Raw genomic sequence first — 15,459 nt, 5'->3', positions numbered from 1 at the left:
TGTAGCATATGCCGAATTTCATAAATGGACAAGAAATAGAAAGCAACTTTTTTGAAAGGGAAAGAGAAAAGGGTGATTCTTCTCATAACAACTGTTTGTTGTCTGGTACTAATTCATCCACTGTTAATTTTGTTAGTGTTGCAGCTGTCAAGGGTTTTGTTGGACCAGATTGTGAGCATAGCTACAGGGCCCTTCTGTTTGTTTTCCACTATTCTGGATATTAAGACCACAGACTTTTGACTTACATGGAGACTTTATGACTGACCAAGTTTTCCGTACTAAAAAAAAATACATGTTTATTTTATTACACTTGATTGACCTTAACTTTATATGAAGGACAGTTAGAGTTGTCATTAGGTCATTAACCATTTATTAAGTGCCTACTACATTCCAGGCACTGTGCTAAGTGCTACCAGGGGTGGGGAACCTGCAGTCTGGAGGTCATATGTGGCCTTCTAGGTCCTTGGTTGCGACCTTTTGACTGAGTCCAAATTTTATAGAACAGATCCCTTTATTAAAGTTTACAGGAGAAGAAACTGAGGCCTGTATAGGTTAAATGAATTGCTAGATGAAATCCCATAGCTAATGAGTGTCATAGTTGGATTTCACACACAGGTCCTGTGACTCCAAGTTTACCAGGCTTTCTACTTTATGTTGCTGCCAATTAATTAATGACCATTAAATTTTTTTTTTCAAATATATAGTAACTCATTTCCCTAAAAAAGTGTCCAATATAAATTCAAATATAAACACATCATACATGCATTATTTCTGGCAGTGACGTTTGTTGAAGACTTAAATGGTTAAAACTTTCTGTTCTTGAAGCATCTTAATTGTGCTACTTGTACTTTATAGGGCTTTGAATAGGCTAAACAGTTTGAAATTGATAAATATCTCTATTCTTAGTGTCTAGGAGATATATTAACTTGAAGACCATTATGAGTACCACCTAAAGAAAGATGTTGGCTTAGAAAGAAAATATGTTATTTAGGACCCAAGTGATACAAAGCATTAAAATGAGATCGTATGAAGGTTTACCAGAAAACATACAGTAAAACCACAGGAGTAGCAGAAGAACGCAAAGTAAGATTTAAGTCTTGTTCTATGGAGAATTGGTACATAAAACAAGGAAACTGATGTAGTTTTTGAAGGAAAGATATAAGTAAAATTGTATATTTAGTCCCACAATATTGTTAGTCTATAGAAAAATAAAAAACAGAATAGAGGAAACTTAATATAGCTCATCTACCAGAGGAGGAAGGGGTCTAATCTAAGAAGGGTAAGTTCTTAACAATAATAATAATATAATAACATAATATAATAACAATAATAATTATATCACTTAATTCAAGTTATGGAAGAAAATAAGAAAGTACCTATCCATTTATAGTTAAAGTTGTATCTTAACCCAGTATGTAGTAAGGTAGTCATCTATCATCATACTTTATAGTTGCTTTATCTCTTTTAGTGTGTACTTTCTGTGTTTATACAAATCATATCTCATCAGTAACCTGATTTGCCAACTGTGCCTATGCCTTTCCATAAATTTTCCATAGAAAATCTCTCCACTGTGCTTTCTGTAGTCTTTTTCTCATCCCATGGATCCCAGTGCAGCATTTGGATTTTGTTTGTTATTCCTCAGCATAGCTTCATGACCAACACATGTCCTTTTCTAATGACACATGTCCTGGTTTGATCCATATGTCACATCTTACTTATGGGTTATTATTGGAAATATGCTGCACTTTACATAGTTTTACCATGTTTCCCTTCAGTGTTCTTCATGTCACCTATAATTTTGATTCCTCAGAGGCTCATAGGGTTATGGGTGAAGAGCTGGAAGGGTCATCAGAGACCATTACAACTTTAATTTTACAGATGAGGTAACTGAGGCACAAAAAAGTTAAGAGAATTTTTTTCCCCAGTATCACACAGCTAGTAAATATCCAAGGCAGGGTTTTAACCCACATCTTCCTGACTTTAGTTCTGTTGTCCTGTCCACTATGATACATTCTCTACTATGATCCTATAATCCTATGATGTTCCATTATACAGAATTATATGTTAAATGTGATATTATTTGGAGCCATACGGTACCACTAGGAGAGAATTAGAGTTAAAACAGTGATGCTTTGTGTTAAGGAGCATCTTGGAATAGTTGACATTCTGTATTGCACACCATTCCCACTCTGTGTTATTCCTGTCATATCAGTCAAAAAATCTTAACAGCTTACTACGTGTCAGGGAACCAGTGAAACAGACTTGCAAGGATCTTATATTCTAATGGGAAAGACAACTAATACATCTATAAATACAAACATATACAAAGCAGTTTGGGAGGAAGGGCCCTAGTAGTTGGGGATATCAGGAAGGTTTCATGCAGAAGACAGTGCTTAAACATTCTAAACAAAGAGAGGGGCTTTTTTAAGGGGGAAGTAAGGAAGCATTACATTATAGGTTTATAGGATGGCCAACTCAAAGACCTGGAGTTGGAAGATTTAGTATTCCTTTACAAGCAAAGAAGTCCAGTTTGGCTAGATCAAAGAATGCAAGAAAGGAAATAATGTCCAATTAGGCTGGAAACATAGGGTTGGGGCCAGCTTGTCTAAGGCTTTAAAAGCTAAACAGGAGGATCTTTTGTTCCAGAGGCGATAGGAAGCCACCAGAGTTGATAGCATAAGAGACAAAGAAATATTGTCATATCTGTGCTTATGGAAAAGTCCTTTGGGCAACAGTGTCATAGGATGAAGTGAAGGGGTGAGAGATTTGAGGCAGGGACACCAAATAAAAGGCCATTGTGAAATACACAGTTGGTAATTGTAACTGAAATGAGTGAGATGAAGTCTCCTATAAGTAAGAAAGGAATAGCATAGTGGATAAAAAACCCCAGAATCTTACAATGTGTTGTTTACAAGAGACACAGTTGAAGCAGAGAGACACACACAGAGTAAAGGTAAGGGGCTGGAGCAGAATCTATTATGCTTAAACTGAAGTAAAAAAATATAACAGGCATAGTAATTCTGATCTCAGACAAAGCAAAACAAAAAATAGACCTAATTAAAAGAGATAAGGAAGCAAACTACATTTTGTTAAAAGGTATCATAGGTAATGAAGTAATATCAATACTTAATATATATGCACCAAGTGGTATAGCATCCAAATTCTTAAAAGAGAAGTTAAGTGAGTTACAGTTTCATGAACAAACAAGAGATCGAGAGCATTATGAAGTATAAAGGATAATTTTAATTTTATTAAATTAAAAGGCTTATGCACAGAAAAACCCCAAAAAACAGAGCAGCCAAGATTACAAGGAAAGCAGAAAGCTGAGAAACAATGTTTATAACAAGTACCTCTGATTAAGGCCTCATTTCTCAAATATATAGAGAACTGAGTCAGATTTATTAGAATACAAGCCCTTCCCCAATTGATAAAAGGTCAAAGTACATGAGCAGGCAGTTTTCAGATAAAGAAATCAAAGCTATAGGCATATGAAGAAGTGGTCTATTTCACCTTTGTTTAGAGAGTTGCAAATTAAAACAAGTCTGAAGTACCACCTCATACCTATCAGATTGGCTAATTGGACAAAAAATGGAAAATGATAAATGTTGGAGAGAATGTGAAAAATTTGGGACATTAATTTACTGTTGGTAGAATTGTGAACCAACCATTCTGGAGAGCAATTTGGAACCATGCCCAAAGGGCAACCAAACTATACATATTCAACCATCCCACACTATCACTACTAAGTATGTATCCCAAAGAGATCATAAAAAAAAGAAAATGAACCTACATGTGCAAAAATATTTATCGCAGGTCTTGTCATGGTGGCAATATTGGAAATTGAGAGGATGTTCATCAATTGGGGAATGACTGATGGCTGAACAAGCTGAGGTATATGAATGTAATGGAATACTATTGTGCAGTAAGACATAATGAACAGGCAGATTTCAGAAAATCCTGGAAAGACTTGTACAAATTGATACAAAGTGAAATGATTAGAACCATGAAAACTTTGTACGCAGTATCAGCAACATTGTATGATCATCACTTATGAAAGTCTTAGCTCTTCTCAGCAACACAGTAATCCAAGACAATTACATAGAACCCATGATGGAAAATTCTATCTACATCCAGACTCTGAATCAAAGCATACTTTTTTCACTCACTTTATTCTTTTTCGTGTTTTTTTTCTTTTGATCTGTTCTTTCACAACTGTGACTCATAATGGAAATGTATTTTATGTGATAGCACATCCATAACCTATATCAAATTGCCTACCATTTTAGGAAGAGGGGAGGATAGGGAGAGAAAAATTTGGAAACTCAAAATCTTGTAAAAACGAAAACTAAAAATTGTGTTGATATGTAATTGGAAAAAAAATGAAATATATTAGCAAGCCATTGCAATAATCTAGGCAGAAGTTGATAAGAACCTGAACTAAGATAGCTGTATGGGTGGAAAGAATAGGTCAATAGATGTGAAGGATTTGGCACCTGATTCAGTACAGAGTGAGGAGAGGACGATGATGCAGATATTATGAAACTGGGAGAGTGGAAGGATGGGGATATCTTCAACAGCAATAGGAAAGTCTGGAAACAGTGGGTTTGAGGGGGAAAGGTGAGTTTTGAATATATTGGATTTCAGATGTCTCCAGGACATCTAGTTTGAAATGACAATTGGTGATATAGGACAGAACCCCACGGGAGTGACATGCTGACAATAAAATATTTGCATCATTTTCATAGAGACTAAAAACCTTGGGGAAAACCCAGAGTTAGAAGGTATAGTGTGGATAGTGAGCCAATAGAGGTAATTGAAAAGAAGTGGTCAGACAAGTATGAGAAGTACTGAAGAGAGTTTCCAAGAAGAGAGATTTGATCCCCAGTGTCATATAGGTAAGAAGTATGAGGACCAAAAAAATATTATCAGATTGGGCTATTAAAAGATCATTTGTAACTGGGGAGAGCAGTTTCAGTTGATTGATGACATTAGATGCCAGATTCTAAAAGGTTGAGGAGTGAGGGCAGAGGAAGTAGAGGCAGCAAGTGTTAACAGTTTCTTCAAGGTCTTGACTGAGGGGTGAAAGACTTATAGGACACTAGCTTGAGAGGATGGTTGGTTCTACTGAAGGATGGTTTTTTTTTTGTTTGTTTTTAGGTGGAAGGGACTTGGGTATTGAGGTCATTAGGGAGGGAGAGGTTGAAGATTTGAGAGGTGGAGGAGATGAATGAAGGTGAAATCTGCTGGAGAAGATGGGAGGGGATGAATTCAAGTGTACACATAAGGAGGTTGACCTTGGCAAAGACAAGGGACTTTTTGGCAAAGATTTATTCTGCATAAAAATGGATAGTATAAGGCTTAGCAAATGGGACACACATAGCAACTTTTAGCTTCTGATGTCAAAAGGTTGAGATTGAGGAGGATGAAATGAGTCATATAAGAAGTTCTATAGAATGCCAAAAGTTTGTTTGTTTCACTGTCTTAGAAATACCATTATAAATGAAATCCATCTACTTTTTACTCTATCTAAAATTATTGCTTACAGCTGTTGAACTGAACAAATCTTAAACAAATTTCAGTCATTTAAGAATGATTCAGTGAGTCTTGCTTTGTTTGTAGTAGACTCTGGGCAAAAGGCAAAAATGAAACACTCCCTGTGTTCTACTAGGGGAAAACAACATTTATGCAGAGAAGTAAATGCAGGTATATACAAAGTCATTTTCAGGGGCATGGTATTAGCAACTGATTGAGGTTGCTAACAGGAAAGAATCTATTCGAATGTTATTTAAAGAAATAGTTTTGAAGGAAACAAAGAATATTAAAAGACAACAGTGAAATAACAAGTACATTGCAGTCATTGCAAAGGCATGGAGATGCTAGTTGGAATGCTGGATAAAGTGTGGTATGTGTGGAATAGCAAGAAGACCAGTTTGATGAACTGTAGATTGTTTGAGGAGAGTAATTAATAGGAAAGTGTTTGAAAGGTCTCTTGGAGCCAAGTTGTAAAGGGCTTTAAAAGTAAACAGAGGAGTTAACATGTTATCCTAGATGTAATAGGGAACCATTGAAGTAGCATATTGAGTGGGAAATTTACATTGTCAAACCTTCACTTTAGAAACATTACCATGACAGCTGTGTAGAAGATGGATTGGAGTAGAGAGAGATTTGAACGAGGGAGACCAAATAGGAGGCCATAGTTATAATCTCTTTGATAGATGATAAAGAGTGGAGGTGATGAGTATGTGAGTACAGAGAATATGTTTTTGTGGAGGTAGAAGATTTGACTCCTGATTAAATATTTAATATTTAAGTGGAGAGTGAAAATTGGAGCATGATAGTGTGGTTGCAAGTCTAGGCAACTAGAATAGTTTTTGGTGTCCTTCACAGAAATAAGGAAATTTTAAGGTTCTGGGTTTGAGGGCAAAAATCAGTTTTGTACTTGTTGAATTTTAGAAGCCTATGAGGCATTCAATCTGAAATATTTTATAAGCTTTTAGAGAAGTACAGCTAGAGTTCAGGAGAAAGACTAGAACTGGACATAAAGATTTGAAGGTCATCTCCATAGGTTCAGTTACCAGTCAACAAGAACTTATTTAAGTTTCTGCTTTTTTGCCAGGCACTAAGCTAGATGCTGGAGATACAAAGAACAAAAAAATGAAACCATTTCTACTTTCAAGGAGCTTACATTCTATCAGGGGAGACAGTATGTACATGTGCAAGTATTTACAGAATAAATTCAAGATAATGAGGGTTAGAGGACACTAATAACTGGCTTCAAGAAAAGCTTCATATAGAAGATGGTGTTTGAGTTGCATTTTGGAGGAAGGAAGGAAATCCATAAGGCAGAAATGAAAAGTGATTGCATTCCAGACTTGGGGGAGGCCCAGAGAGAAAGACTGGAGATAAATTGTCTGAGCAACAGAGAGAAGGCCAATTTGACTAGACTGCAGAGTGCAGAAGGAGTGTGTCCAATGAAGCCAAAAAGAGGTTGGGTCCAGGTTGTATAAGACTTTAAAAGCAAAACAGAAGAAGAATTCCTATTTTATCCTAGAGTTTAGAGAAAGTCATTGGAATTGATTGAATAGAGGAAAGACCTGGTCAGATCTGTACTTAAGGAAAACCAATTAATCAATAAGCATTTATTAAGCATTGTGTTCCAGGTATTGTAGTAAGTGCTGGGATACAAAAAAGGGGGAAAAGTAGTTCCTTACTTTCAGGTGAATGAGAAAAGATAATCTTAGAGGGAAAGGTACTAGAAGCTGGAGGGACCTGGAAAGGCCTGCTCTGAGGAGGGGGCAGTAGAATTAAGAAAAGTATAAGCGTATTAAAAATGTAAGAAGGGGCCAGGTTGTGAAGCATTTTAATGCCAAACCAATCAGCATATATGTAGATGCTGAAGGAAATAGGGAATCTTTGGTATTTCATTTGTAGTTGGTGTAACATGATCAGAACTGTGTCTTAGGAAAAACACTGGCAGCTTTTTGGATGGATAGATTAGGAGTAGGAAGAGACTAGGAAGACCAGTTAGAAGGCTTATACAGTAGTGGAGATGATAAAAGCCTGATCTATAATGGTTACTACAAAAGTGGGGAGAAGGGAATATACACGAGATGTTGCGAAAGTAGCAATATTACTTTATAAACACAAAACTACTTTGTCTACAATATCTTAATATTTTCTAAAGTAAAGTTTGGTCATCTATAAAATGCTACATAAATGTGTTACAACTTTTTCTTTTTTTTGAAATGTGACATTCCACATACTTATGAGAAGTTCTCATACAGTACCAAAGCACTGTTACCAAACAATCGAGAGCAACTCTCTCATTTATAAAAGTAACCCTAGTGAGCTGTCATTCCTAGCTACATTCTTCCCACTCTTTTCCGTATCTCTCACCCCTCTTTCCCCCAAAAAAAACCCCAAACAAAAAAAAAGCTGTTATTTGGAAAGCAAAGCATTGTTATCAGGAAAAAATAACAGTTATAAAGATAAAGAAACATTAGATCACATTGATCATACAAATGTGACAGCTAAAAGATGTACTTGTCTTATCTAAAATATGCTTCTGGCAAAAGTGGAGTACTCTAAGATGGTAAGTTGTGTTGACCATCCACAGATGTGATGACATATGGAAGCTAGTCCCAATGTACAGAAACCTGTTGTATGGTGCCAGCAATGAAGTATGAGAGCAGGTTGAATTTTGTAATGGCCAGAAGAAGATAATAGCTAAATGAATTTGTTCAAATCATGATATGAAAAGATATTTTTCTTCCTTGGATTTTTTTAATGTCATCTTTTATTTTTATATCACCTTAATTTCTAAACAAAGAATACAAAAAGTAAGCAGAAAAAGCAATGCAGCAAAACTATACAAACCATCATCCAAGTCTGATATGCTCCATACCCTTAGCCCTTGATTCTCTGGATGATTATAATTACAGTATTCAGTTTGTTGTTGTTGTTATCTTCTCTGTTTACAGTCGTTTAGTCCATCAATAGGCATTTTTAAGTGCCTAGTATGTGCCACACACTATGCTAAGCCCTAAGAATACAAAGAAAAGGCAAAAAACAGTCCCTGCTCTCAAGGATCTTGGTGTCTAATAGGGAAGACAGCATACAAATGACTTAAGATATATAAACTGCAGATAATGTCAAAGGGAAGACACTAAGATTGAGAATTGGACATGACTTTTTGAAGAAGGTGCAACTATAGCTGAGACTTGAAGGCAGCCACAGTGTAAGGGTGGAGAGAGTTCTGAGTGTGGGAGGTAGCCAGTGAAAATGCCTGGAGTCAGGAGATGGGGTGTTGTATGCAAAGAGCAGCAAGGACCCCAGTGTCGCAAGATCCCAGAGTACATGGAAGTTAGGGATTAATAAGCTAGTAGGTTAGGAATGGCTTTGTAAACCAGAGGATTTCATATTTAATCCTGGAGGCAAGAGGGAGCCCGTAGAGTTTATTAATGGGATGGTTAGACCTGTACTTTAGGAAGATCGTTTTGACAGTTGAGTCGGGAGGGACTTGAGGTAGGAAGAACAAGAAGCAGCCTGACCAGTAGGTCAGATATCCTACACCAAGGGTAAGATCATCATCAGAGGAGAGAATGGGGCATGTGCAGTAGATATTGTTAGAAAGATAGAAACAATGAGACATGGCATTTGGTTGGAAGAAAGGGGAGTAAAAGAGAACGATAAGTTGAACATAATATCTAGGTTGAGAGCCCCAATGACTGGAAGAATGACAGTACCTTTGACATTGTATGTAATCGCTATACATATTTTCTAACAGGACAGTAATATCCCATTATATACGTTTGCCACAATTTATTTGGTCATTTACTACTTGATGAGTATCTACTTTGTTTACAATTCTTTACTGCTCCAAGGTGTTACTATGAAGAATTTGACATATATGGGACCTTTTCTTTTTGTTTACCTCCCTGCAGTGTATATATTGGAGTGGAATCTTTAGTTAAAGTATATATATTTTATAGGCACTTTTTAAGAATAATTCCAAATTGTTTTCCAGAATGGCTGGACCATTTCACAACTTAACCTGGTTAACCAGTATGTCTGTCTGTCTGTCTGTCAAGTTTTTTGTAATCTTTTCCAGTGTGCTAGGTTTCAGGTTGTTTTGATTAAATGAAGGTGGAGAAAATCGCCTCACCATTTGAACTCGATCCACTACAGATTTATGTTATATAACCTCAGTTGAGCCCTCACTGCTGCTAGGCAGTCGGATTCCACTATAGCTTTCTTATCTACTCACTATCCTACTCTCCACAACCCCTCTTCCAAACTTTTTCATCCCTACTCAAACCTACCATGGTTCCCCCTCTCCCTCCTTGACTGAGAACCTTGCCTCATATTTTACAGAAAAATTGAAATTGTTTGCCATGAACTCCCTCTTCTCCCCTTTTCCTCATCTTCTACTTAGCAGGTACCTTCTGCCACTTTACCCCTGCCTCCCATAATGAAGTGACCTTACTCCTCACCAAGACTAACCTTTCTACTTGTTCAAGTCATCCTGTTCCATCCTATCCCTTCCAACAGATTGCTCCCTCTGCCATCCCCACTGTTTCACTTATTTTCAGTATTTCTGTCTTCTGGCTCATTTTCTACTGCCTACACACATGCTCATGTCTTCCTAATCCTGAAGAAAAAAAAAAAACTCACTTGACCCTTCTAACCATACTATTGTCTCATATCTCTTCTGTATTTTGTAGCTAAACTCCTCCAAAAGGTTGTCTACAATAGGTGCCTCCACCTTTTCTCCTCTCACTTTCTTAACCTCTTACAATCTGGCTTCCAACCTTACTATTCCACTAAATCTTCTTTTTCCAAAGTTATCAGTGATCTCTTAGTTGCCAGATCCAATGGCCTTTTCTCAATTTTCATTTTTCTTGACCTCTCTGCAGCCCTTGATACTTTTGATCACTCTTTCCTTCTACATTCATATTCATATGTTCTCTCTCTCTCTCCCTCTCTCTCCCCCTCCCATCTCTCCTTCTCTTTCTCTCTCTTCTCCCCCATTCTCTCCATTCTCCTGATTTTCCTTCTACCTATCTAACTACCTGACTTTTCCTCCTTCTCCTTTGCTGGATTGTCCTGGTGGATCACACCCTCTAACTGTAGGTGTCCCGCAGAGTTCTGTCCTAGCTTCCCTTCCCTTCTTCCTCTGTACTGCTTCACCTAGTGATCTTATCTTCCCTCAAGTTCATGATCATCTGTATGCTGATTATTTCCAAATCTTCCTTTCCTATTTCAATCTGTCTGCTGAACTCCAGTCTCACATATTCAAATACCTTTTGGACATCTCAAACTGAATTGTCCAATAGACATCTTAAATTATATATGTCCAAAATGGAACTCATTTTCTTTCCCCCTTCTCATCTCCCACTTTCCCTATTACTTTAGAAGGCATCACCATCCTCCCAGTACCTCAGGTTTATGACCTGGGAGTCATCCTTAATTCCTCACTGTCTGTCATACCCCAGTCCCCATATCCAAGCTGTTGCCAAGGCCTTTTGATTTCACTTTTACGACATCTCTCAAATACATCCACTTCTCTCCTCTGGCACTGCCAGCACTCTGATACAGGCCCTCATCAGCTCACACCAAAATTATTTCAGTAGCCTGCTGTTGGGATGTGCTTGCCTCAACTCTCTCCCCACCACAATCCATCCTGTATTTGACCACTAAAGTAATTTTCCTAAAAAGCAGGTCCATTTGTGTCACAGACACCACCAACCCCCAACCAATCCCACCCCACCCATACCCCTACTCAGTAAACTCCAGTGGCTTCCTGTTGCCTCCAGGAGCAAATACAAAATGCTATGTATACAAAGGCCTCATAACCTCACCCACTCCTACCTTTCAAATTAATCTTCATAGACCTTACTCCCCATACTTTTCAATCCAGTAACTGGCCTCCTGGAGATTCCATGAACAAGACTCCATCTCTAAGCTTCAGGCATTCTCTCTGGCTGTCTCCTATACCTGGAATATTCTCTTTCCTACACTCTTGGCTGCTGATCTCTCTGACTTTTAAGTTCCAACTAAAATCCCACCTTCAATAGGAAGTCTTCCCAGTGCCTTTCCTCCATTATTTCTTATTTATCCTGTATACATTGGAGTGCATGTTGGCTCCCCTGTTAGAGTGTAAGCTCCTTAAGGGGAGGGACTATCTTTCGCCTCTTTTTGTATCCCACACACTTGGCATAGTGCCAGGTGTTACATATTAGACACTTAATAAATGTTTAACTGGTTGCCTTCCCCTGTTAAAATGTAAAGTTCTTAAGAACAGGAACTGTCTTCTTTTTTGCTTATATTTGTAGTCCCAGCATTTAGAAAATTGGCACATAGTAAATGCTTGTTGACTGTTTCCTTTTTAAAGTTAAAAATTTGACACCTTCAGAATTAGCTTCTTAAAGGGCAGGTAGGTGGCACTGTGGATAGAGCACTGGCCTGGAGTCAAGAGGACCTGAGTTCAAATCCATTCTCAGACATTTGACACTTACTAGCCTTGTGACCCAGGGACAAGTCACTTAACCGTGATTACATCAGAAAAAAGAATCAGCTTTTTAAAACACACAGTTCCTATATTTCAGGCTCTAGAACTAGATAATCTTTTTTGTCTACGTGGACAAATAATTCCAGGTATGGTATCAATAATTTCCAAGTACTTATGCAAATTTTTTATTATTTCAACTGTAATCAGAATGTGGCTTTAATTCCTGAATTGTCTTGGGGAAACAGTTAATTTTAACATTCTAACAATAGAGCTCTTGAAAATACTGTCTTCTGAGGAAGTCCATGCTTTCAGATTGCTTTTTAGGCCCTTTCATTAATTTCTGTATGCTAAAGCACCTTTCTAGACAAATAATGTTATTGGGAGGTCATCTAGTATGTTAGTAGTTTTAAAGAAAATATTTTTCACTGTGCAAGAGATAATTCAGAAACTATTTCTATTCAGCAAACATCTATTAAGACCTGTTGTTCAGAGAGCACTATTCAAGTTCTAGACAAGAAACATAGCTTAAATAAAGTACTATCTTTTCCCTTTTGGAGTCTATAGTATAGTAAGCACATAATCATAGTTCTCTCTTGGTTCTATTAAAATTGAACATTATCTATTTTTTGTTCATGTGTCCTAATGGTTTCTTATTTATTGTAACATTTGTATGTCCCACATCTACCTGAAAATGATACCAAGGAAAAGTTTGAGTCAGTATGTGAAAATTGTTACATTACTTGAAGGCTTTATTTTGTGGTATTGTTATTTTCAAGTGTTTTTATATAATACTCACAAAGTTCTGTGTATCGTTCTTTCTTTTCTCCCTTTTTTTTCTTTTTTAAATCACAGGGCTCCACGATTTAAAGGTTTCCAACAGCAGGACAGTCAGGAACTTCTCCATTATTTACTGGATGCAGTGAGGATAGAAGAAACTAAGGTGAAGTTCCTTGTGGTTATTATTTGAAATATATATGCATATATATTTTTAAAATGCAGTATGTCTATTTTCCATAATGTAGACAGTGACCTAGTATCATTATAGAATTTATTTTCAGAAGAGCTTAAGTTTATAAATGGTTTTTTAAATTTCCTTCACCAAGATCATTTTTCTGCCACTGTAGCACAACTATATAACTTTGGCTATAAGCAGTCCATTGATTTCTCATAACTTCAGTATTAAAGGAACCTACATTTCATTTTTTTCTTATTTATATGGAAAGAAATTTTTACAAAATAACCTTAGGAATTAATACTTTTTAAGCTAAAAAGTAACATGTTGCAAAGTAGCCATATCCTTCAAAGAAAAAAAATCAGTATACTGTAAGCCTTATACTCTTCCATTTCTACTGTTGCAGACTAAAGTAGTGTAGCTCTGTATCTTTATTGCTCCCAATTTTTCTTCCTGCCCAACTTCCATTAGAGGAAAACCAGGTAGGATTAGAATTTTCTAAGTTTTCATATGTACTTCATGAGATTGTCCCAAACAGTGTTAATTTATGTTATTAATATATTTTAACTAAACCCCATCATGAAGTTACAAAATCGTGCTATGACATCATTTAGCCATTTATAAGATTCTGGCTGTGTAACACAACAAACCACCTGTCCTTCTTGTTTACCTGTTTCTCTATTGATGGTGTCAAAGCAGCTATCTGGCACAATTGATAAGAGTCCAGTCCTAAAGTCAAGAAGACTCAACTTCATGAGTTTAAATCTGGCTTTAGACGCTTACTAGCTGTGTGACCCCGCACTTAATTCTGGCTCAATTTCCTCATCTGTAAGGTGAGCCGGAGAAGGAAATGGCAGACTGCTCCAGTATCTTTTCCAAGAAAACACCAAATAGGGTCATGAAGAGTAGAACTGAAACAATTGAATAACAGCACAATATTGATGGTGTCATGTCCTCCCTAGTTTATCAGTCTCAAAGCCTTGGAGTGCCCTAACATTCCAATCATACTGGACTACTAGTTCTTCGTAGTTTCGTTCTGCCCTCACTCTCCCCTCCCCTGTTCCCCAGGCCCACACACACATCCTACACCTACACAGGGCTTCCTACGCTGAAGCAAACTCACCTTACATTTCTACCTATTAAAATCCTTTTCTTCAAGGCTTAGCAGAGGTGTTAGTTCCTCCATGAAGCCTGCCCTGATTTTACTTTGGTGAAAAGTACTCTCTACTTATTCTTAATGTGCATTATTCTGTACTTCTTTGTATTTATCATGTTCTGTTTTGAATTGTACTGTATTTTCTTATCTTTTCTATCTTTCCCCATTAGATCTCAAACTACTTGAGGATAGACTTGATATTCTTATTTCTATTAACTAGCTCAGTTGCACATAGTTCATGTGCTTATGATTGAATTGTTTGTTGAACTGAATGATAAAGAGGGGTATTCCTGTTTGAATTGGTAGGATTCTATAGCAGTTCTATAATTGTTAGATTCCTTACTTTACTCTTATTTAAATGGATTAATAATATATGTATCTAGTTGGTTGGATGTTAACCATTTATTTAAATGTTCTGATAAACTGAGATTTAGTAGGATTTTACTATGTATTTTCTTTTCCCAACGTAAAAAAATCCTAATCAATCAATATTTGTAATGTTTAATATGTGTTAGCGTGTTAACTACAGTTGTTATAGAAATGGTAACTCAAATAGTGAGTAGAAAAGTAATAGATTTTGAGTCAAGGCCCTGACCCATGTAAAGTACTAACAGAATGGCTTTGGACAAGCTACTTAACCTCTTTGAGCCTCCATGTTCTTATTTATAAAATAGGATACATATAATTCTTGTCTCATAATGTTGATGTGAGGGAAATACTTTGAAAACTTTAAGATGTCGCATAAATGTAGTAGAAAGAGTATTAAATTAAAAGTCAGGAGAACTGGATTCAAACCCAAGCTCTGAATCACATCCTATCTGAAACGGCTATCTCTTCTACCCAAAGAAGATAATAATACCTGTAATAAGCTACCTTGTCTGTTGTTGTGAGGCTCAGATGAGGAAATGTGTGTAAAATGCTTTTGCAAACCTTAACACACTATGTAAGCATCAGCTACTACTACTATTATTCACATATTTATTATTCACATATTTCAAAGTGAAATGTACAGCAGTAAGTAGGTCTTCACGTTGATTCTCACTGTTTTCCAAATATGTAACTTTTTTCTCAGCCATCTTACAATCTTAATGAATGTATTAGGTTTTTAAATTGTACTAACTGTGGTTAGTGTAAACCTTTCTTTATTATTTTTAGTATTTATTACACAGAAATTAGCAACCAGCATTTCTTAAAAATTATCTAATAAAGCACGAAGTCTGTCTCAGGGTAAAATTGCTAACTGCAGTATTACACTATATTTTGTAATTATTGTGACTGTAGCATTGGAGGAAGGGTAGGTGAGTAACAAATTGTGAGAGTCACATACTAGATGGTCAAAGT

General features: G+C 36.6%; 1 protein-coding gene across 7 annotated transcripts in view; it reads left to right on the top strand.

Annotated features, from left to right (window-relative positions):
• The window catches only part of USP45 (ubiquitin specific peptidase 45), a 79,538-nt gene that overhangs the window by 43,942 nt on the left and 20,137 nt on the right, over positions 1-15,459 (top strand). For all 7 annotated transcript variants that reach the window (XM_072642920.1, XM_072642917.1, XM_072642922.1 and 4 more), the window contains one exon: positions 12,863-12,950. In XM_072642920.1, coding sequence (XP_072499021.1) covers positions 12,863-12,950 — 88 coding nt within the window. The remainder of the gene's footprint in view (positions 1-12,862; positions 12,951-15,459) is intronic.

This window comes from Notamacropus eugenii, chromosome 2 (genome assembly GCF_028372415.1).
Source record: "Notamacropus eugenii isolate mMacEug1 chromosome 2, mMacEug1.pri_v2, whole genome shotgun sequence".
NCBI classification, from domain to species: domain Eukaryota; kingdom Metazoa; phylum Chordata; class Mammalia; order Diprotodontia; family Macropodidae; genus Notamacropus; species Notamacropus eugenii.
The sequence above is the reverse complement of the archived record's forward strand: the minus strand, read 5'-3'. Positions and strand labels throughout refer to the sequence as shown.